Source organism: Erythranthe guttata, chromosome 1, assembly GCF_056151865.1.
Source record: "Erythranthe guttata isolate IM_541 chromosome 1, IM_541, whole genome shotgun sequence".
Classification (NCBI taxonomy): Eukaryota; Viridiplantae; Streptophyta; class Magnoliopsida; order Lamiales; family Phrymaceae; genus Erythranthe; species Erythranthe guttata.
Genome location: NC_142533.1, coordinates 3,772,394 through 3,796,507, shown reverse-complemented (window position 1 = coordinate 3,796,507; position 24,114 = coordinate 3,772,394). Strand labels below are relative to the sequence as shown.

General features: G+C 35.1%; 4 protein-coding genes across 4 annotated transcripts; 2 read left to right on the top strand and 2 right to left on the bottom strand.

Annotated features, from left to right (window-relative positions):
* Positions 1-4,465: 4,465 nt before the first annotated feature.
* LOC105973677 (disease resistance response protein 206) lies at positions 4,466-5,372 on the bottom strand. Its single transcript, XM_012998710.2, has one exon. It carries the CDS (start codon positions 5,328-5,330, stop codon positions 4,731-4,733), a length of 600 nt encoding a protein of 199 aa, XP_012854164.2. The 5' UTR covers positions 5,331-5,372; the 3' UTR covers positions 4,466-4,730.
* Positions 5,373-9,798: 4,426 nt separating this feature from the next.
* On the top strand, positions 9,799-12,154 carry LOC105973671 (putative glutathione peroxidase 2). Its single transcript, XM_012998704.2, has 6 exons — positions 9,799-10,148; positions 10,896-10,972; positions 11,186-11,247; positions 11,322-11,440; positions 11,568-11,735; positions 11,892-12,154. Exons 1-6 carry the CDS (start codon positions 10,014-10,016, stop codon positions 11,919-11,921), a joined length of 591 nt encoding a protein of 196 aa, XP_012854158.2. The 5' UTR covers positions 9,799-10,013; the 3' UTR covers positions 11,922-12,154.
* Positions 12,155-12,785: 631 nt separating this feature from the next.
* Positions 12,786-14,825, top strand: LOC105973678 (UDP-glycosyltransferase 83A1). The gene is made up of 2 exons (XM_012998711.2): positions 12,786-13,308; positions 13,719-14,825. Exons 1-2 carry the CDS (start codon positions 12,789-12,791, stop codon positions 14,606-14,608), a joined length of 1,410 nt encoding a protein of 469 aa, XP_012854165.2. The 5' UTR covers positions 12,786-12,788; the 3' UTR covers positions 14,609-14,825.
* Positions 14,826-14,916: 91 nt separating this feature from the next.
* LOC105973680 (cation/H(+) antiporter 18) lies at positions 14,917-19,148 on the bottom strand. Its single transcript, XM_088817645.1, has 3 exons — positions 18,857-19,148; positions 17,509-17,779; positions 14,917-17,362 (listed from the first exon to the last, which is right to left on the bottom strand). Exons 2-3 carry the CDS (start codon positions 17,704-17,706, stop codon positions 15,146-15,148), a joined length of 2,415 nt encoding a protein of 804 aa, XP_088673771.1. The 5' UTR covers positions 17,707-17,779; positions 18,857-19,148; the 3' UTR covers positions 14,917-15,145.
* Between the last annotated feature and the right edge of the window lie 4,966 nt (positions 19,149-24,114).

Sequence of the window (24,114 nt, the reverse complement as noted above, 5' to 3'; positions counted from 1 at the left end):
TTTTTTTTAACCTTATTAATTCAGCTTAAAGTATTAACTTTCTCTTATCACATGATTAAATCACCAAAGTTATTTTTGTGCTTTTAATGTATTTTCCCTAAAATCAATACACATTTTGTTGAGATACCTGTGCAAATTAAAAAACGACAGTTAATTAAGGATAGAAGGGGAGTAAAGTATGTGAAAAGTAATTAGTTGTAGGGTAATTTAGTCAACATATATTGTTAACTTTCTTAATTCATTTATTGAAACCTTAAACATCAATTATTAATAAAAGGGTATTAAACAAAAATAAAACAAAAGGATTTGGATGACAACGCAGCATAAGGAATCTACTAATAATAACTACATTAGTAATAAAATCTTCATAGTACAATGTTTCTTCATAATTGTACTTTGGCTTCGAATTATTACACAATTTTTTTTGCAATTATTGCAATTTTTGGGTCAATAATTTAATTAGTGAAGTTAATATATGTTGTGCAATTGCTCAAAAAAAAAATTAATTAATTAAAATGAACTTTATTTTAGAAAAAAAAATTATATATATAACTAATTACTTAATTTATTTAGTGAGGAAAAGGGAAAATTTAAAAAAGATGTTTCACAACATTGAAAGGGCAGGTAGACTTTTGAAGAAACAACGTTCGATGGGGTGCGGCGATACGACGTAGGATTGATGGCCAAACGACAACGTGACTTTCGACATAAAATATATTTTATTTAAATATTTATTTTTATTTTTTATTTAATTTGATTAATAATTAAATAATGTTGTGGCGATTTGTAATTGACGGTGGGGGCAGCGGCTCGTCACCGCTCGTGGTGCGGTAGATGGCCCCGGTGATAACAGATTGGGCCTGATTCTTCGGCCCTATTTAAACCAACAAGGCGGCTCTTTTTTTTTTCTTTTTTTTTTGGGTAAATTACACCCACACCCATGAGGTATGCAAAAATAACTTTAAGGTCCATATCATATCGATAATTACACTCACCACAATGAAACATAGTTAGAAACTCTAATGAGATAATGCATTGGATACGTTACCCCAATAGAGTTTTAACGAATTATTAGTTTCCGGAAATGGTGGAGATAACAAAGAGTTATGCGTGATTTAAGAAATGTTGGAGGAGCCATGTCACCTCATAATCTTATGTTGTCTCCACCACTAGCTAAAATTAATTGTCCGTTAGAACGCTATCGGAATAACGTATCCAATGAATTATCTCATTAGAGTTTCTAACTATGTTTCTGGGGTGAGTGTAATTATCGATATCACAGGGACCTTAAAGTTATTTAAGCATACCTCAAGGGTATGGGTGTAATTTATCCTTTTTTTTCTTTTTGTTTATTGCTCTCCCTCTAATTAATCATTTAATACTTAATCATTTAATACTGAATAGAGTAAATTTCACTTTCACCCCTCGTACTCTCACGTCGAATTACTTTACACCTTATACTCTCAATTGTATCGATTTAGCTCATGCACTCGTACAATTATTTAGATGTAAACCTCTCAGTTAATTTTGACATTGACGTCGTTTGGTCGAGGTCTGTGAATTACAGAAACGCCACTTCTTTCTATTACACTTATTTTCAATTTGAGTTAGGTACATTGAAATCTTAAAATGTTAAAGAAACTTGGTACCAAACATCATATAGTACAATTGTTGAAAGCAAAGCACAAATTTGTAGCTTTGCCAACTAAAAAAATTCAATATACAATGGCAAGTTGCCGCGGCTGTAGCTGAATTTGATAAATAAATTAAATAAATAAATAAAAATAGATAAATAAATAATTGATAATTAGGTGAATTTGATAGTGATGATGACTTGCTGAGTGTGCCAAGGGACAAATATGAATTTTCCAAAACTCTTGAGGCCCAATTGCACTAAGATAAGGATTATGCGGCGGTGCCGCAAGAATTAAATTAATAATTAATATTGGTTATGGCATTAATTTAGAGTGTATACAATGGTTTGATTTACATATTATTTAAAAATTAAAATGTAGAGTAAGAGCAACTCCAATGGAGTTATTAAATGAATTATCAAATTTCTTAACTATCATTTGACTCATAAAATGTAAAAATTATGTTCTCTAATGGTGTTATCAAAATGGGTTAGTATTTTGATATTTCATCTATTTGTATCTAAAAATACTTCCTGCATAATGAGTTACCAAAAAATTAACCACCTAATCAACCATTCACAAATTGACATGTGGCAATTAAAAAAAATCACCAAAAATCTTCCAATTGATAATAAAATTTGATAACTATGATTGAAGTTGGTGAGTTTTAAATATATTTTAAAATATTATCTCAAATATCAAATGAGTATTTGATAATTCAATTTTGATGTTTAGCATTGGAGTTGCTCTAAGAGATTCCTGAAATAGATTCTGAAAATATTGTAAACTCCGTTTTTTCATAATTTGATCTTTCCTCATAAGAGGGTGTCTCTATGATTAATTATATATGATAGCTATAGATTTATTACTATGGTGGTGTTTGTAAAAGTTTTGAAAAGGTGATTATAAGCTTTGTTTTTTTTTTTTTTTGGTTCGAGAATCACTTTTGAAATATTTACAATACCAATTCTTGGTTTTGTTTCTTTTAAAATAAGTTGTTTTAAGCTAAAACATGAAAAACCACATTTCGAACAGTTTTTTTAAAAATAAGTTGCTTAAAATTAATTTATCATATAGTTTGCAAACACCTCCAACTTTTAAAAATAACTAGTATCATTGAAAAGCTTTTGCGAACGAGTCGATATTAAATTATCTCGCCATTTAACCCTAGTTCCATTTTCTTATCCCTTATTCTTGCTATGGCTTATATAGGAAAGATAAAATATTCTCTTAAGCTAGAATATTCTCAAACCCCCAAAATATCAACGTAGACAAATCAATTTTGACCAAGACATTTTTTAATATAAGACCAAAATAAATAAATACAAATTGAATTACTTAGGTATTTATTCAAAGTTTTTATATTTGGTGCAAGTGCCAACAAGACGTGAGCCCCTCAATAGATGCCCAAATTCGAATATGGAATATTCTTCTCTCTCTCTCTCTCTCTCTCTCTCTCTCTCTCTCTCTCTCTCTCTCTCTCTCTCTCTCTCTCTCTCTCTCTCTCTCTCTTTCTTTTTCTTTTTGCAACCTTTTAATGAAAACACGACTTTAAAAGAAAGGAAGAAATAATGAATCGCTTTGAAAAAGAGTGGTGCACGAAGAGAATCATAAGCCTATAAGAAATTTGTCACCCCAAGTGCAAGGGAATTAATGATCCTATCATGAATTATTGAACTATTTTGTGGAAAATATTCCGGTCATGTATGAATTAATTACACTATATTGCTTATGGTGGATTCTGGACATTGTGACATTGAAAACTGAGCCGTAAGCAAAAAGATAAACACTTTTCATTTGTTGAAGTGTCGTCGTTCATAGTTTTTCTGATTATGTTATTTCTTTTACACGGTGACACTGAAAACTGAGCCGTAAGCAAAAAAATCAACACACTAGTATCACTTCATCACATCAATTTGTGTGCCCAATTTTCCTAGTGGAAAATCTTTTTTTTTTTTTTTAATATCACAATTTTCGTAGCTTATGATTTCTTTTATTATTTTAGTTTGTGTAACTCGCTACTTAAATCAAATAGACGAATATTGTTTTTCAAGTTTTTGAATTATATCATATTATATATATCAACTATTCAAAAATTTTGTTCAATTGTTTATCTAAAATGTATTTTTATGTTCTAACTTGCCGCCGTGCATCGCACGAGTAAAAAACTAGTACAGAATGTAATTTAATGGTTGTGATATTGTCTGATTTGCCCATACGCTTTAATGGAAGACCCAATTTCGGCCCGAATAATTGATGCTAATATGAAGTTAATGGGCCCAATTTCGGCCCGAATCATTGATAAATAATATGAAGTTAATGGGCCCAACACTCGGCCCAATCACTAAAAGATCATCTTTTGCAATTGTAACTTTAAGTTCTATAAATTTGACTATTTAGAAATTTAGTCCTCCAAATTCTCACGTTTCACCTTTACATGCTATAATTTTTTTTAATTTAGTAATTAGCTGCATATTTTAAGAAGATTTCTTGATTCTCTCAGTTTATTATTAAAATGGCAAATGAGCTCGTCAAAATTAATGCATAAATTTGGAAGATTTTGGTAAATAGGCCAAAAAATGAGAAATTGTAAACTTTGCTTTATGTAAAATTTAAATGTAACGAGCTAGAAAACTAAATCCCTAAATAAGTCAATTTAAGGGACCAAAGTTATAATTTTCCCCTTAAACACACAATATAAAGTTGACCAACTACAACATCAGTGGCGGAACTAGCATAGGGTCACGGGACATTTTTCAAATTCCTATTGTTTTAATATATAACTGATAATTAATTAATAGACCGAATTTACAACTTAAATAATAACCAAATAAGCATAAATAATACATAAAGATTCCAATTCCAATTTAATTAGTAGAATGCATATATATCTGAAATGGCCACAGAGTTACGTTCTTGCTGAATCCCTTTTACAAATGCATGACTTAATTAATACTTATAATCAAAATCAAAACAACAACAAAAAAAAAACATATAAGAAAGTAAAAAAAAATACCTTAATTATATAACAAATATGACGTCATCATTAATATATAATTTTACTTAAACATTATTTTATTTTATTTTATTTTATTTTTACCAACACTCATACAGTCTGATATCAGCATGCAGCCGGAAGTAAACATCTCCTTCCAAAGCATCCGTCGTCAGAGTGGCGACGCCTCTCGTCATGAAGAAGTCTCCGGTGCCGCCGATTACCGAAATGTCCCTTGTCTTGTTCATCAACGGATCGGCTCCGGCGAAGTTTATGGAGCCCTTGTGCTCGGTGGAGTTGAACACGAACGAAAACCCTAGCCATGCAGTGAACACGTCCTTCCGATCGTATAGGTAGAACCCTTGTGCCCGCCCCACCGGAGTCGACCGGAGGTTGTTGTCTAGGGTTATGGGATCGTCGAAGACCACCACGTTTCCGAAGTGGTCCCGGTTGGATAGAGTGGTGGTGTTGGCCGCCCAGGCGGGGGCCGCTACGATGGCGGCGGTTGCGTTCTTGGAGTTGTGCCCGTTGTATAGAATGTCGTGGAAGTAGAACGCTAGGGTTTTGCATGGGCTGCGGTGGCGGCGGTTGTGGTGGTGGTGGTGGGATGTTGGTGCTCCGGTGGGTGTGGCGGCTGAGACGCCCATGAGGAGGAGGAGGAAGGAAAGGACGGTGGCGGAGGCTATTAGGTTTGAGGCCATGAGGGACGGTGGTGGTGGTGACTAGGTCTAGGAGGAAAGTGGTGGAGTAGATTTAGTATATGCCTATATGGGGACTATATATATAGGTTTTTTTGGGAGTGGGGGTTAAACGGATAAAAGTAGTATTTGCTTGACTTTTAAGGCAAAATCTATTATTTGTGGTGTCTAATGTATAATAATGAATTTTGTGGGGGTTTTTTTGGGTTGTCTTGTAATGTAAGAGTTACCTAATTATTACATGTGGCTAAGATATCACGTTCTATGTTTTGGGGACCATGCAGGCACATAAATTCGATTTTTTTTTTTTTTTGGGACCGGAATTGTAACTTTGAAAAACGAAAAAGAAATTCGCAACTGAAAAACTAATTCCTCCTCCGTTCCAAAATCAAAAATCGGAATTTCAGAAATTGTAATGGAAAAAAAAAATATTCCATATTCGAAAATTCAAGGGTCGTACGCTGCTGAATTCAGAGTCCATTTCTTTGTCGCATGTATATATATAATATATAAGTGTAATTCACGGCAATATGTTCGAATCCTCGAAATTATTTTTGGAAATCATAATATAATATATATATGTATACCATTACGTACTTAAAAAATGGAAAAATTAGAATTCATAGTAAGAAAATGTTGTTCCAAAATTAAAACTTTCGAAATTGGGAATAAACAATTTTGTTCCAGAATCGGTATATTCAAATGAAAATCGACGAAGTTCGAAAATTCCATTCGAATTCACACCCCTACTAAAACTAGAAGGTAAATTGAGATTTTATGCTTCATATGGTTTCCAAGTTCCTATTAAAAGTGTGCGTGTGTGCAGGGGCGGTACTTGCAAGGGGCTAGGGGGCTGTTGACCCCCCAATATTTTTTTTTTATTTTTTTTAGGTATTTGGTATTTTATTTTTTTAATATTACTTTTGGCCCCCCAAAGTTTTTGTAAATATGTGTTTTAACCCATTATTTTTTTATCTTATATAAATTATAGATAAAATATATCATATTTAATATAAAATATAAAATAAGATGCTTAAAACTTGTATTATTTTAAAGAAAATTTATGAATATTACTTATTTTTGAATTTTTTTTATCAATGCCTTGAGATCGTGCCATGAATCCGTGAAATATTAAGTGCAATACATTATTACAATAATTGAATTAATTTAGAATTTTCTGTGATAATTAAAATATGATATAATTATAATATATATGATATTTTAATTAAAAATTATAAGTAATATAAACTTATTTTTTGCAATGTTTTGTGAACCTAATTTTTTTTCAGGGCGCTGCCCCGAACCCCAAAATTTTAGTTAGTCCCCCTACATTTTGATCCTGGTTCCACCCCTACGTGTGTGTGTATATATATACAGACACACACATATAAGTAGTAGTCCCCTACGTGTGTGTGTATATATATATACATACACACACATATTAGTAGTAGGTGATTTGTACTGTTTTGTGAACTTATCATGTTATGTTTGTAGTTTGTACAATTACCAAATCCATGAATTAATATATATTGCTAGACAAAAAAATAAACTACTATATTAAATTATTAATATTAGATAATTGTTGGAATTACATATTTATGAGATATAATATATATGGATTTGTTAGGACAACTCATGTGACATGATCTTGAGCACGCAACTACTCTTCTTCTTATGACCGACAAAGTAAAATTTAGTCCTAACCAATATGATGGTCTTTTTTGGGTATTAGTAGTTGAATTTTCTCAATAAAACACGTATGCAACTAATTTTCTTATTCAGAAATGTTGCATTAAAAGGCTATTTCCATTAGGGGTATGTGATTGGTGCATATTAGCCTCTCATATATTTTGATTTTTTTCTTTTTTTTTAACAAAAGAACCGACGACCACTGATTTATTATATATTAAGTAAATTCACTTTCGTGTGGTAGAATGTCACATTACACAAGAGTCGGCCAGGCGGGTATTTATCCATCGTGCCTCGAGTCATGATAATGGGACTCGAAACCGACTCATGGTTTGGAGGATCGGGTTTCGTGTCGACTGTTAACGGGCCGGGTCCGGGTAAAAATGAACTCGCGACCGTGTTTAGGGTGGACTTTTCACATCTCCAAGTTTTTTACTGAGGTCCCAACTCCCAACTACATAATCATATTTTATCATTAGTCCTATTTCTTACTCTTAATTTACAAAGGGAAAAAAAATCATAATTCTATATAATTTAAATGGTCCAATTTTACAAAATTCAAACTCAATTTTGCATCGCAATAGAAAAAAAGAAGAAAAAGATGGCAAGATTTGCCCCACGGTACTCCGTTTCATCTAAGTCTGAAAATAAAAAAAAAATCACCACTCCGAGTTTAAATAATTATTAAAAAATAATAATAATAAATTGTGGTTGCGATCGTGAATTATGCTTTCTCGTTGTCTTGAATTTTTTTTTTAATTTAAATTATGTTTTTTTTAAATAATTATTTAAACTGAGAGGGGTGGTGTTTGTGTGTAATTTGAGATTTAGACGAAAGGTTGTTAAAGTCAAACGTCTGACAATTAACGGCAAGGGCTACATCGAGACAATGTTTTAAGTACATGAGGGGCAAATGAATGTCAATCGAGGTAGTAGGGATAAAATAATATGGAACCAAAGTCCTAGGGACAACGTGAAATTTACCCTTTGATTATTTGTTTATGGGTAATGAATGATATACGCAAGCCAAATTAAACATTCAGACACTTTTTTACCATGATTTTTTACCTTTTTACCATAACTATTTACCTTTTGTACTATTCATATGCACAAAATCGGACTTTTTTTATTCATGTGCTCGTGTGAATTTACGCAAGCACTTGGCAAGTGCCCGCGTAAATTCACGTGAGCACATTAACAATTTTTTTTTTTTTAACCCACTCGTGTGATTTCACACGAACAGAGAAGATATGCTCGTGTGAAATCACACGAGCAGAACGTCTCTGTTCGTGTGAAATCACACGAGCAATTAAAAAAAAAAAAAATTTAACAAGGCCTGCTCGCGTGAATTTACGCGAGCACTTGCCAAGTGCTCGCGTAAATTCACACGAGCAGGCCAAAGTCCGATTTTTTCGTTTTTTTTTTTCGGATTCGTAATCTACATAACAAGAGGATCGTAAAAACGTAAAAATTACCTCCGATCTGTTGACGATTTGCACGGGTTTTGCGAAAGAAAATCAAAAGGGTAGAGAGTTTTTGAGTTTTTTACCTTTTGTTTTTTGAGAAATGGTAAAAAATGTGCCTGAATGTTTAATTTGTGCCTGCACAAATCATTTCAGTTTGTTTATCTAAAATTTTAGAAACTAATTTCTCATCGGCACCGAAAAAATCTGATAAAAATCAAAAAATAATATTTAGGAGATAAAAATCTGATAAAAATCGAAAATAAAATTTAATAATAGTTAGGAGATAAGAATTTGATAAAAATCGAAAATAATATTTCAAATAATGTTAATGAGATAAAAGTTGATAAAATACGAAAATAATAATTAGAATAATATTTAGGAGATAAAATATGATTAAACGTAAAAATTACCTCCGATCTGTTGACGATTTGCACGGGCTTTGCGAAAGAAAATCAAAAGGGTAAAGAGAGTTTTTGAGTTTTTTACCTGTTGTTTTTTGAGAAATGGTAAAAAATATGTCTGAATGTTTAATTTGTGCCTGCACAAATCATTTCAGTTTGTTTATCTAAAATTTTAGAAACTAATTTCTCATCGGCACCGAAAATAGACACGGCCACGGGCCGGTTCGGACCGGTTCACGGTTCACATTTTTCGGAACCGGAACCGGCCCGTGGCGTGCACGGTTCACCGGGCCGGGTCGGCCCGCCGGTTCGGGCCGGTTCACGGGCCTATCCGGGCCGGTTCCGGGTCGGCCCGGAAATTTTGAATTTTTTTTTTGTTTTTTTTTTTTTTTTTTTGAAATATTTAATGAATGAGTAAATTAAAAAAAATACTTTTAAATAGATAAAGGAAAAGGAAATAAATGAAAAGTCAATTTAGAAGCACAAGTTTGAAATATTTGATGAATAAGTAAATTATAGGAAAAATTGGGGTGTGAGGGTATTTATAGGAAAAATTGGGGGGGTTGGGGGCAAAAAAAATTCAAAAAAAGCAAAATTGGGGTGTGAGGGTATTTATAGGAAAAATTGGGGGGAAAAAAAATTCAAAAAAAAGTGAATAACGGCCGGTTCACCCGGGCCGGTTCAACCGGCCGTTATTCACTTTTTTTTGAATTTTTTTTTTTTTTTTTTTTTTTTTAATTCGGGTGAACCGCCGGGCCGGCCCGGCGGTTCACGGTTCATCATTTTTCAGAACCGGGCCCGTCCCGGGTGGGACGGGCCGGTTCACGGGCCCCGGCCGGTTCACTTGGTCAACGGGCCGTCAACGGGCCGGTTCGGGCCGGTTCCGGGCCCAAAACCGGCCCGTGGCCGTGTCTAACCGAAAACATGTCGGCCGATGGCATTACAGTTGAATATTAATGGCGGCCGTCGAGATTTTCGATTGGGCAGTTCATCTACCTAACCTAACCTAAATATGGCGGCGCAATTAGAAATTGAAATAAACGTAGTTAATTTCTCTCCTTTCCCGGGTGACTAATCCAGTTGTCTTTCCTTCACCCCTGTTTCCAGCAAACAACCGACGAAAAAAAAACATGTTTTTATTGAAACCTATCAATTGGGCATCTCTTCTTTTCCTTGGACTCGCCTTCTGGTTTTATTACAGGAACCCTAATCCTGCGAATTTGTCGCCAGAATCCCCAAATTCAATTTACGGATTCACTGTTAAGGTGCGCGATTTAGTTTCAATGAAATTTTCGACTCGCCTTCTTCTTTTTTTTTTTTTTTTTTTTTTTTTTTTTTTTAATTTGTAATGGTTTGATTTTTGGTTTTACCAGTGAGTTAGTTTCCATGTACATTGTATCACTGAGTTATGAACAATAGAAATATATATATATATATATATATATATATATATATATATATATATATATATATATATATATATATATATATATATATATATATATATATATATATATATATATATATATATATGTAAAGTTTTTGGTGAATTTTTTTGGTTAAATAGGATTTAAGTTTTGGGGACAAGGGTTTTGGACAATAGACAAAATTGTGGCTGAAATGAACAATGCTCAAGAAACACGACAAATTTCAGGCGATCGAACGTCGTTTACGCTATCAAACGTCCCTTTTTGCTATTTAATGAAAATTGTCAAACATCAACATCAATTCGTAGGAACTCGAATCTGAAATCCGTAAGTTGTGTTATTTCTAAAATTCGGAGTTCTAATAGGATTAGTATTTCTTTCGTTTTTGCCTTTTTTTGGGTAGTTTTCGTATTTTCATAGTTTAATTAGATTTTTCAGTTTGCTGACAAGAATTCGGAGCTCTCCATAAATACAATTATTTTGAGATTTTTCTCTAGTTTCCGGTAGATTCCGAATTTCGTTTGTTCCGAATTTTGGTCATAAAACACGGGCTTTTTAATTTGCATGCTAATAATCGAAATACAGGATATTCGTGGGAATGAAGTGCCTTTGAGCAATTACAAAGGAAAGGTTCTTCTGATTGTCAACGTTGCTTCAAAATGGTACGTCGACGCAGAACATGCAGCTTGAAATTTACCTGCACTTTGTTGAATTTAAAATTAATAAAATCATTGATATCTAGCTTTCACTTTAATTGCTATTTCCATGTGCTTATTATGCTTTACATGTTTCTTTACGGGCACATGTTTTAATTGCGGTAACTTACTAATACGAGGCATAACCATTAAAATGTGTTCATTTTTCATCTTTTGTAGCGGTTTGACGCAGTCGAATTACAAGGAGTTGAACATTTTGTACGACAAGTACAAAGATCAAGGTTCGCCGCATGCCTTTTACGTAGTTCATAGGTCAATACTTCGGTTTTTTTACAAATATCGGTTTTCCTTGCAGGTTTTGAAATACTTGCATTTCCTTGCAATCAGTTCGCTTCCCAAGAACCGGGAAAAAACGAGGAAATCGAGGAAGCTGTCTGCACCAGGTTTAAAGCCGAATTCCCAATTTTTGACAAGGTAGCGAGTTAATAAATTCCCTTAAAAAAATTTCAAACAAATCAAGAGAGATATATAATTCTTTATCTTTGCTTGCTAGTGTTGATTCTAGATAATTCACCAAACGGGTTAAAATTGTAATTTACAGATTGAGGTCAACGGCAAAAATACAGCGCCCCTTTACAAGTTCTTGAAGTCAGAAAAAGGTGGTCTATTCGTAGATGCAATCAAGTGGAATTTTACTAAGTTTTTGGTGAGCAAACAAGGAAAAGTTGTCGAGAGATACGCTCCTACAACACCACCACTTGCAATCGAGGCAGGACAAAAAAAATATCGATTTTTTTCCTTCATTTTTTTCCTTCATTTTTTTCCTTCATTTTTTTCGTCTCTTTGTTATATTGCAAATTAGTTGGGGTTAAAATGGTAAAATGGATTTTGAAAATTTTACTCTGTTTTTTTTTTTCTTTTGCAGAAAGACGTACAAAATCTTTTGGCTGATTGAGCGTTCAGGTTTGCTTATTCACCAAGGCTCATTCCTCGGATTATTATCAATCGGATTATGAAAGGAAATCATACAGAATACTAGGATTTTTCGTATTTTGATCATTGTTTAAGGAAAAGTGAACAAATAAAAATAGTAATAATACTAAGAATTTTTGTATTTCGATCTCTTCAATAGGTGAATGGAATGGATAACAACAGTTTATCTTAATTGAGATTGTCGAATTCAGTTAATTTTGAGTATGGAGTCGGTTTTTTTTTTTTTTTTTTTTTTCTTCTTTTTTTTTTTTTAATAAAGGAAAGCGTAAAATAATCACTCAGACATATAATGTTTATGTAGAGTAGAGTAGCTATTATTTCATTGCAGGCATAAGTATTTTATTTGATTGTTGTTTATATATATACAAATACTATTGCAGAAGACAAGAAGAAAGAAAACAAATTGCTCCATGAAATTCACCAATGCATCTTGTGTTTGAAGATGAAACCAATACATTCATTACTTAGTCAGTCATAAGTGATTTTTTTTTTATATTAAGTGTTTGTTCCACACCGAATCGCCTAACCTTTCTTCTTCGTTTTTCTTCGATACACGTTGCCTATAAAGCAACAAACACATGTTGCTATTTTGGAACTTTGTAATCGAACCCTTTCGATGATAGTACAATGAAACATCAAATGTAACGAAAGATTCCTTTTTTTCGGCTTTTCCTATACCTAAGAATCTTGTAGCCTCTAATATCAGACCATTAAATTCATCACTTAGTATATTTCATCTTGCCTTTTGTCTCTTTCTCACATCATTTTTTTTAGATGTATATATATACATACATGTAAGTAGTTATTTTGAACCATAGTAACTCAAGTTATGGAAATAATTAAGGGCAAGAAACAACCTCATGTATTGGCCGTGCCATTTCCTGCGCAGGGGCACGTTAAGCCACTAATGAAGCTATCCCGACAAATAGCCAAACGCGGCATTAAGGTAACGTTTGTCAACATCCAATGTATACACGAAAAAATAGTCGCTAATAATAAAAACATGTCGGGTGATAATATTAATCATAATGAGGAGGATAATATAATCCTGGCCTCGATCCCGGATGGAAGGAGTCCGGAAGATGATCCGAACGACACTTTCAAGCTGCTGGAATCACTCAGGCACAGTACGCCTGGATTTGTGACGGAATTAATTGAAAAAATTAATATTTCGAATCCGGACCAGAAAATTAGCTGCCTTGTTGCTGATATTACAATGGCCTGGATTTTCGAAACTGCCGAGAAAATGGGAGCGGTGCCTGTTGCTTTCTCGCCGCCTTCTGCTGCTGCTTTTGCGCTTGTGCTTCATACTCCGAAACTTCTACAACAAGGATTTCTTGACGCAAATGGTAATAATGTTATTCCATTTCCTTTTTTTCCTCGTTTCAATTCAACGTTCGTCGAGCATAAACGACAATTTATACCGATGTTATTAATTAAGACATGAACTCTAGTGTTTATAAATTGGAAGGATATTTCGATTCCTAACCGAGTATTTTCGATTTTCGAATAATATTTTTCATTCTGAATTGCGAAAGTTCCGATTTTCTAGTTTTTATATTTTGAATTTTAATCCGATTTTAATTTTCGAAAATATGACTAGAAAATGGAAAATTTTCAAATTTCACCAATTCCGATATCTAAAATTCCGAACTTCGGAATATTTCAATTTCTTTCAAAATAAAACTGAAATTATATTTTCAATTAAAAGAAAAAATTAAATTTATTTAGTTTCCAAAATTACTTATTTAATTTGCAGGAAGCGTCACGAAAAGTGAAACAATCAGCCTATCGGAAAACGTACCCACGTGGCAGAAAAATGAACTCACCTGGAGCTTCTCCGGCGACCTTCAAACACAGAAGATCTTCTTCGACTGCTCGAAAAGAATCTCTGAAACAGTGAATCAAGCCACGTGGCTTCTCAGCAACACCTGCTACGAAATCGAACCCTCCGCCTGCGATTTGAGCCCTAATTTGCTCTCAATCGGGCCATTACTCGAATCCCCAAACCCTAAATCCCCTCCAATTTCCTGCAATTTCTACTCCGAGGACGAATCCTGCTTAGCCTGGCTGGACAGCAAACCGCCCGGTTCGGTGGTTTACGTTTCATTCGGCAGTTTGGCGGTTTTCTCACAGCAGCAGCTGGACGAGCTGGCGTTCGGGCTTGAGAATTCGGGCCGGGCTTTTCTGTGGGTGGTGAGGTCGGGCCTTGCGAACGGGTCGCGGGCCGTGTACCCGGATGGGTTCCTGGATCGGGTGGGGGAGGTCGGGAAGATCGTGGAGTGGGCCCCACAGGAGAGGGTTCTCTCTCACACCTCCACTGCGTGTTTCGTGTCGCACTGCGGGTGGAATTCGACGATGGAAGGCGCGGGCAACGGGGTGCCCTTTTTGTGCTGGCCGTATTTCTCGGATCAGTACCATAACCAGAGTTACATTTGTGATGAGTGGGAGATTGGACTGAGAATCGAACCCGGAGAAAATGGGATACGAACAAGGGATGAAATCAGGGGCAAAATCGACAAAATGTTTTGCGACGATAGATTGAAGAAAAATGCGGTGAAGATGAAGGAAGTGTGTGCGGAGAGTGTGGGCGAAGGGGGTTCTTCTTACAAGAATCTTGAGATGTTTATCAATCATCTTGTCGAATAATGTTGATGTTGTGTTTTAGTTAACTATGTTGTTTTATGCGATGTTTTTTTTTTTTCTCGTGTAATTTGTTGTTTGATTGGCATATGTATCGATTGTAATCAAGTACCGATAAATATCGTTCGATATTACGATACAATATGATATCGGCGATATTTGTTTTGGGAGTGACTTCAGATTTGATATTTGTCTGCACATTTAGGGGTGATTTATTATACCATATATATATTTTGTACTATTATTTTTACAAGTTGCGATACGATGCAATAAATGATACGATAAGATATACAGAGAAAAACGATAATACGATATTTTCCGAAAGTGAAAAAGCTTTTCTTTAAGCATTTTCTTGAAAATGATACACACAGTACAGAAAGTATATCCACAAGCTAAAGATGAAAATGGCAAAGTACAGACAAATAACAATTAATTCTTACGAATTTCTTTTTTTCCTAAGAAAAATGAAATTCTTACGAATTTTTTTATTTACACACACTATTAAATTTTATTTATTTATTTATTCCCTCTGCACTTGCGTAATCACTGTGAATCAGACTCCCCTCCCACCGTATCCTCTTCCTTCAAAGAAGTCAACGCGTGCCCGGTCAACTGGCTCCGGTACTGCTGCATCACCAGCACCGACGCCGCCGTCGACATCTCCGGCGAAACCAGCAACTTCCCGATCGGCCCCAGCTCCGGGCACTCCCCCTTCTTGTCAAGCGCCGCCACCAGCTGCCCCTCCGGGATTCTCCCCACCAGGAAAAGATTGCTGACGTTGTGCGATCGAATCACGGCCATCGCCTCCGCCGCGCCGCCGACCACGCACTCCTCGAATTTAATCGAGCCGGCCTTCGAAACCCTCTCTCTGAACTCCGATATGAACTCCTCGTCGTCGGATCTGTCCTCCGGCCGGTTCCCATCGTTGCCGTCGATATCCAGCCGGACACTTTCTCCGGCAACCTTCGAATCGACGACGAAACGGACGACGTTCAGATTAATCCCCGGGTGCTCCGCCATTATCGCGCCGTAGGAAAGAGCTTCACGGTCGTCGGGGCCGCCGAAGAACAACACGGTGATGGTGTAGTTAACGTTGCTGGCGGCAATATGCGCCGCCCCGCCAAGCCCGCGGTCGACCAGGATCCCGACGGAGCAGGGCGCGTGCTCGAGCACGCGCCGGTTCACGTGCCTCAGATCCGACCTGGTGGTCTCCAAATGGCCGTCGATCCTCTGGTGCTTGTGGAACGGCAAGATGATCACCGCCGCCTTCTTCCCCTGGGCACTGCTGCATATGTCCTCGTGCATGCTAGACATGGCGGAGATGGCGGTGGTCGGCCGGATCGACACTTGGCTGAGCTGCTCGAATGCCTCGAACGCCACCACCACCTGGTTCGTATCGGTGCTTTCGGCCTTGTTCCAGAATGGTGCCCCGTTCTTACGCGCCTTGTGGACCATGAGAATCGCCGAAGACCTCTCGGAGAGCTCCATTAGGTGCATGGCGAACACTCGAAGCCCGCCACGTTTCCCGGTGCCTCTAGAAGTTTCCATCAGGTTGATCAATGTCGGAATGCTTCTAGTGCTGTGGAAGCATGTTAGTAGCCTCAGCTGAGTGTTCGGGTCTTTCCTCTGGATTGTTCGGTGCTTGTAATCCGACGCGGCCATTCTTGCCGGTTTGTAAAGAGCTACGACGATCGGCGTCGTTATAAATGTCGTGAATAAAGCCATTAGTACCATGATCGCAAATGTCTGGTCATTCAGAACTCCTCTGTCTTTGCCGATGTTGAGGACGATGAGCTCGACCAAACCTTTCGTGTTCATCAAGAACCCGAGAACCAACGCCTCCCTAAAGGGGATCTTGCACAAGAGAGAAACAACGACGGTCCCGACGATTTTCCCGAAACACGCCGTGAATATAACCAGCACGAGCAGACCCCACGACTGGCCCCCTTGAATGGTGGCCACGTTCGTCTTCAATCCACTCGACACGAAATACAATGGAAGAAACAAACCCGAGACGAGATCCTCAACTTTCTCGACTAGGGCCCCGGCGAACGGGCCCTCTTTCGGTACGAGAACTCCGAGCACGAACGCACCGAATAACGCATGGATTCCGATGGTGTCGGTCACGAGCCCGGCCGCTAGAACCGCGGCCAGCGTGGCGCAGACGTAAATCTCGTCGACTGGCTCCCCCTCGGGGCAGCGTTTGACCATCCACTTGAATAGAAGCGGGGCCACGAATATGCACAACGTTATAAAACCCGACCCGGATAAAAAGACCCATAGAGAAACCAACGGCGACCCGGTTCCTGACAGGGCGATCGCTAGGGCGAGCAGGATCCATGCTGCCACGTCGTTGACGGCAGCTGCTGACATGGCCATGCGGCCCACGTCAGTGGTCAAGAGCTTGAGCTCGGCCAAGATACGGGCCAAAACGGGAAAGGCGGTGATGGAGACCGCGACGCCCATGAATACGAGAAACGGGCCTTGAGCTACGTCTTTGGAGATTGTGCTCCGCAGGACGAAGGATGTCCCGATTCCTAGGGCGAACGGGAGAGTGATTCCAGCGAGGGCGATGCTTAGGGCTTTTTTCCCCGTTCGTCTGAGGGCTTTTGGATCGAGCTCGAGGCCGACGAGGAATAAGAAAAATAGTAGACCAAGATTGGCTATGGTATCGAGAACTGTGAGGCTCCGAGCTGGAAATACGGCATGGAGATATTTCTGGTTTCGCCCTAAAGCCGAAGGCCCTAGTAGAATTCCTCCCTATCAAAAAAAAAATTAGAAACAACAGAGTAAATGACCAGTTCATCTAAAAACTTTATCTATTAATCATTTTTTAATATTAATATCTTCAATAGTAATTTTACTAATGATCAGGAAAATGAAAAAAAAAAAAAATCGAAACGTACAATGATCTCAGCGATGACACGGGGTTGGCGGAGGGGGCGGAGGAGATAGGCGAGTGCTCGGGTGAGCGCCACGACGAGGCATATCTGTATGATCAAAAGAGGAAGCGAGAAATGTAGAGGATTGTCGCCTTGGAAAACCCCGTTCGACGCCGCCTTCATCGGTGGTGGACATTTTAACGCCGTTACGTTCGAAGCCATTTCTTTTTTCTTTCTTTATAATTTGGGAACCAAATTGAACCAGAAACACCTTTACAACCTCAGATCAATATCACTGCATTTTTATGGTAAATAAATGTCATTTGCCAAAAACAAAATAAAATCCAATTCAACATACAAACAAATTAAATTGAATTGAATAACCAACCATCCTAAATGAAAATGATTGTGTATATATGTATGTGTATATATATATATATATATATATATATATATAGTTGACATTTTATTTTGTTATTACAGCGATTGTATTGGGGTCCGTGATTGTCAAAACGTTCACGCAATTCCTGGATGGACACGTGTCCTAAAACAAAATCAAGATCCTATGGCGAAATCAAGAAGAGAGATTTTTCTATAACGTGGAAATTAAATTAATTGTGATTTAATTTACTTGGCTGGCTTATCAATTTTCTCAGTCAAATAAAACGTGTAATCATGATTGATGATGGCTGGAATCGTGTACACTTAACCCGACCCGCTTCCAATCAGTGGCTGCTGATTTATTTGACAAAAAATATTAAACTGATTTATTTTTTATTTTTTATATTAATTATTTAGTTCCAAAGTCCAAGTTTTGTTTTGAACAATTAATCATAAAATTACAGTGACATGGGTTTTAAGGAATCAGCACACGGAAGGTGACAGCCAAACAAGACTTTAATTTCCCTTCAAATACTTTGTATTATAAATATTATGTAATTATAAGTTTATTCATTCATGTCATTTTCGAAAGTAATCATCTTTTATTTTTCCAAGATTTTTTTGGCTAGAGGTGATGTTTTGTAATTAAATTACAAAAAATCAAATTTAATTAATAAAAGGAAAATATTCATTTGAATAGAAAACTTAAAGACTATCCATTACCATGATTAAATAGTATTTTAAGAATTTTTTTATATAATAATAATCCTGTTTTGAAACCCTAAAAATATATATTCTATAGAAAATAATTTATAGCTAAAGAAACATCTAAAAAGAAATGGAAATGAGTAGTAAATATATTTATTTAGTTCTGAAATATATCAAATATCACTGTGCATGAACATAGATTTACACACACACACACACACACACACACAGAGAGAGAGAGAGAGAGAGAGAGAGAGAGAGAGAGAGAGAGAGAGAGAGTCACCTGGCTGGACTTAGGAAATGTTGGAGCAAGAAGAAGATGAACCCATCGATCAGAACAGCAACATTGTCCAAAAAGTGTGGAGAGATGAAATAATATATATTTTCTTGTTTTGTTTGTATTGATTTAAAGAAAGAGAATGTAGAGAGAGAAAGAGACGAGAAATAGTAGTTCCACAGAGTGTGGAGAAGAAGGGACAGAATGTAGAGAGAGAAAGTGAGGATGGCTGGTTGTGCTTGTGATATGAAAACACACCATTCTTTGTTACCTATTTATAGATCAATTGTTTGCCCTCTTAATTGCAACTCGCAGACTCGGTTTTACTTTGATAATGACTCAGCGTTGATATACTTTGATAAACTATATCAAATTATTCATTGTCTTTATGTGATTATGAAAGTCAAACCATGTCGGTTTAATTACGAATCAATTCGATAAATATCTTTCCGACATCTAATATTTCGAAGGTTATTTTCTTTAACGTATGTTATAAGAGGAACTTGCACTGAATGATTTAGAAGCGCGCGCACTGGATAAATCTTCCTTTTAGTGTAATTTAGCTTGCGAATTACATATGAAATTTATATTACACTAATCATAAACTATATACGACAAACTCGATTTGGAGGAGAATGATTTTATCGAATTAAAAAATTGTTGGTGAAGTTGAGCATCCTAAATATTCTTCAAATTTGAGAGTTTAACATATTAATTTCGAATTAAATGTCAAAATTTCGATGCATGTATTTCGTGATGAATCCTTAATTGAATGTTGTGTTTCCCTAAACTATTCAATGAATTTCTTAAATTTAATTTCCTCCTTCATAACTTTTTGGGTAAATTACAACCACCCCTGATGTATGGTCAAATTACGAAAACCCCCTCTTGTTTGGATAATTACAACCATCCCTCAACTTCTCAAATTTAGTGGAATCTTAGAGCACATTCCACGAAATCTAGATGATTATGTTTAATTTGACACCATAAGGGTGGATGTGTAAGAAAAAAACATAGTTCAGGGGGTAGATGTAATTATCCAAACAAGAGGGGTTTTTTCGTAAATTGACCATACCTCATAGAGTGTTTGTAATTTACCCTATTTTATTTTTCATAACCCCAAAGTACGATCTTCGCCCGACTGATTTTGAAAGTAGACTGTCTTCCCCAATTCGTCCACCAAGTAAATTCGGTTGCAGGACACAACGTATACACACTTGGAGCGGACTTTTATATATGGTCAAAGCAACCACGACCCTTTGGCTTCCGATAATTCATTTCTTCGATGAGCCCGAGTGAGTTTGAACCCACGATGCTCATATTTTAACTCCTCGTTGTTTGCGTAGTGGCATGCCCGCGGGCAAGGGCGGACCCAAGGTATGCCTTCGGGCGGCCTCCGCCCCTGCAGAAAAAAATTGTTTTACCTGTTTTTTATTAAATTTTTAATATTTTATGTTATTTATCTATTAATTTATATCATTTAGCCTCCAAACTTCAAATTTAGTATTATTTTAGTCCAAAAAAAAAAATTCTAGCCCCCCATCCAATACTCCCTGGGTCTGCCCCTGCCCGCGGTACTAAATTATTTATTCGTCATTTCACGACATGATTGACATTCACAAATTATATCAACATGTAAAAGTATCTTCTAAAATAATTTTCCATATAAGTCATATTTTTTTATTTGTTTTTGAAATTTTCACTTGGTGATATTTAATTAACCAATTGAATAAAAGTAATATTTAATCCAACTTTATTGAAAAAAAAATATAGATTAGAAGTATGAATTCATACTATTTTATCGATTAGATGCATCCATTTTAATTTGTCTACACATGGATATAAATAAATATATATTGGATTATATTACATCACGCATCCCTGTATCATAATATAATTAAGACTAAAGACTAATTAAGACTTATAAAAAATTATTTAGTTAACGCTAACATGCTTCAAACTCAATAAATTAATTCAATTTAGAGAAAGTTAACTAGCTTGGTGCAAATCCAAATAACAATTTAATAAACATAACCAGCTAAAGTAGAAAAACCACCTAACGTGAAAAACCACTTTTATTTTTTTATTAAATAAAAAAAGACCATAATAATTATTTAAAAGGAATATAAATTCAAATTCCACATGAATTAATTATTATGTATCCATCACGGAGCCATTATCCTTATTATTTATAAAACGACTCCCAAAAACTGCAAAGTCAAAACTACGATTGTTTCAATAAATTAATATTTGTTTTTTTAATAAAAAGTTCCTAAGTATTAATATAATTTTATTTAATAATTAAAAGGATGATACTGCTATGATGAATCCACAATTTCATATTCAGAATCAAAAGCATATATTTGGATGGATAGAGAATATTCCATGAACATAAATATATAGTAAGTAATTAAGACACACTTGAAATTCAATTGGTTCCAATTTTTAACAAAATCCCAGATTTCAATCATTGCCACGCTGGCTGGATAATTGTTAGGAATTGTCAACGCCTACCTGGAAATATCAAGTGGATATTTCTTTGTACGTATTATTAATTGGTTCAGATCATGCCTGAAAGTCGTATGGAACGAGCCGGAATTAACATTTTCGTAGAAAAAAAAATGAATTATTTTTGAAAATACAAAATTAATTTCAATTCAGTTCCAAAATTATCGATATTTAGAAATTCATTCGAATTCCAAAATCTATGGAAATTTCTGAATTTCGGAATTATTTGTTTATAGGCACCCGTTTTCAAATACCACAAAATTATAAACCCTTGAAAAGTTAAAAATCAAAACCATGGACGATATGACAAAGGAAATATTTAGGCTCTCCAACGATATTTAATTTATTTTACAAGAAGTGAATAAATAAGATATATATTACTGGTATATTTTTGGGAAAAAAAACGGAATTTAGGAATTGATTTCAGAAATTAAATCGGATCGGAAATTGGAAATTGGAAATTGCAAATTGCAAATATTTTTTATATAATTTCAATTCCAATCCGAAAAATCGAAAAATATCGGAAATTGGAATTTTGAAAATGAGAACGAAAAAAGTTGTTCCAAAATCGGAACTTGATTCAGAGCCGACGGAAATTCGAAAATTTGTTCCAAATTTCACCTCTAGTTCAGATAAAGAACATCCTCGTTGCGAAAGATTCAACTTTTCATCTCCATCAGAACTGGGATCGGACGATATTATATTAACATGATAGTTCTTATAATACCCCTATTATATATTTTAAATTGTCATCTGAAAAACTCTTTTTTTTATTTTATATATTGGTTGTCGACATGGGATTCAAATAATTCAGTTTATTTCAATTGATTAATTTGATTTGTGTATTATTCTTTAATTCCTACATGTAGGCTAGAACTCCTAATGTAAATGTAACGCTATAATAATAAAAGTCACAAATATATATTAAACATTATCCATTGGCTAATTTCAACCCAACGCGGTAGCTGAATTAATCCATCAACAGTACAAAAGATAGTGATATTTTGATTGAATATATTTTTAATATTATTGATATGTGTATACACACACATTTGAGTATTATAAAATCTACTTGAACAAAATAATATATATGTATAATATTCCTCAATTATTGTGTGAAGAAATAATGCAAATTAAAAATGCAGAATTGACTTTTAGGAGATTCCATAAGTAAGTGGATATCATGGCTCAATGAAACATAAGTACAAATTATGCAGATTCTTATTTAATTCTACGTTGGCAAAAATATAGTCTTCAACTGGCCAATTATTTTCTTCTTCAAATACATACATATATATATATTAATTCAAATTATTATTATTATTGTGGAACTAAATTATTTTTCTTTAATAAATAATATTATTGGTACTACATTTGACATTTTCATATATTATCATATTTGTCGTACGATTTTATTTTGTTTAGTTGGGAGTCGATTGTTAAAAAAGAACACGACACGTCAAAACAAGATTTTTTCGCTAGGGATTAACCGGAACTTACGATCCGACGCTCACGATCTTGTGAAGGGAAGAGGAAAAAAAAAAAAGAGAATTAGTGATTCTAATCACAGATTTCCAAATGTGGATTCAGTTATAATATTTTAATTTCTTTTTATAAAAGAAAATTACATTTAAAAGAAAAAAATAAAAGTAGTTGGATAATTGGGAGTCAACGAGCGTGGAGATGAGACGTGGCATACAATGAATAGGTGGAGGATCTATCAAACATTTTTGTATGTATTAATTTTTTAAAGTCGTGGTAGCTCCATAATTGGATCTTTGACTTTCTGTATTTTATATTACGTCAAATTGTTTGCAGATTTTAATTAATAAATGAATTAACTAATTGAAAAATAAATATATAAAATCCGAACTTCCCTTCACAACTTGATTAAACTTCCAAAAAACGATGGATCGAAGTTGACACTCGACACTTCCCGCAATGTTCGGTTCTCTTGAGCTTACATTTTAAATTTCCGAATAAAACTTTGAAAATTAATACTATGTATGGCAAGAACAGAAATCCCGTAACGGTCAGATTATATTTAAAGTTGTTAGAATGAAGTTTCGGTAAAAAAATAATTTTATAAATAATGGAGTGACGTTTGTTTTAATTTTTATAAGAATGTCTTTTACTGTAACAATCAAATCATGTTTGAGATATATATTTTCGAGGCTTTTTTAGGATTTTTTTTTTATAAAGAAAGATAACAGATATAATTTAATTTTGGAAGTAGAGTGAGAAAAATCTTCAATTTGCATGCTTACAGAAAATCGTCTCCTATTCTTAAAAACCTACAAGCCATTTCAGTTTTTGTGCAATTAACAACCGAATGTTGTTAAAGTTTCGGGTCGAAATATGAATTTTGGGATTGGGCCGGACTTAATTATTCTCGACAACCCATCTATTGGAAATGTGCAAGCAACTAAATCTTAAATCTCAGTTCATAATCAACTCTCTTGATTTTGACCGTCCATATTATTTGGTTTAATCGTGGATGTCCATTTGCTCTGATTTTACTATCTCCTCTCAATTCTACCCTAACTTCTTTCTTCTTCTTTCTTCCTCTCTCTATGAAAAGTACTTTCATCATCAGCTTGTCTTTTTCCGACAACTCTTTACAGAGTCTACGTCGTACATGACTGACTTTAACTTAGAAGCAACTTTGATGCCTTCTACCATCGGTTATGTGCCTATTTATACTGGACAAATGTAACACTTGTCTATACGCATCTCTGACTTTTTTCTTTCAATCT

What these genes read in the sequence shown, in the direction of transcription:
- LOC105973677 (XM_012998710.2), bottom strand. Translation starts at nt 5,330, where the DNA reads ATGGCCTCAAACCTAATAGCCTCCGCCACCGTCCTTTCCTTCCTCCTC.
- LOC105973671 (XM_012998704.2), top strand. Translation starts at nt 10,014, where the DNA reads ATGTTTTTATTGAAACCTATCAATTGGGCATCTCTTCTTTTCCTTGGA. An exon ending in TTTACGGATTCACTGTTAAG is followed by an intron (nt 10,149 to 10,895) that starts GTGCGCGATTTA and finishes ATCGAAATACAG; the next exon opens with GATATTCGTGGGAATGAAGT. An exon ending in CGACAAGTACAAAGATCAAG is followed by an intron (nt 11,248 to 11,321) that starts GTTCGCCGCATG and finishes TTTTCCTTGCAG; the next exon opens with GTTTTGAAATACTTGCATTT.
- LOC105973678 (XM_012998711.2), top strand. Translation starts at nt 12,789, where the DNA reads ATGGAAATAATTAAGGGCAAGAAACAACCTCATGTATTGGCCGTGCCA. An exon ending in AGGATTTCTTGACGCAAATG is followed by an intron (nt 13,309 to 13,718) that starts GTAATAATGTTA and finishes TTTAATTTGCAG; the next exon opens with GAAGCGTCACGAAAAGTGAA.
- LOC105973680 (XM_088817645.1), bottom strand. Translation starts at nt 17,706, where the DNA reads ATGGCTTCGAACGTAACGGCGTTAAAATGTCCACCACCGATGAAGGCG. An exon ending in GTGTCATCGCTGAGATCATT is followed by an intron (nt 17,363 to 17,508) that starts GTACGTTTCGAT and finishes TTTTTTTGATAG; the next exon opens with GGAGGAATTCTACTAGGGCC.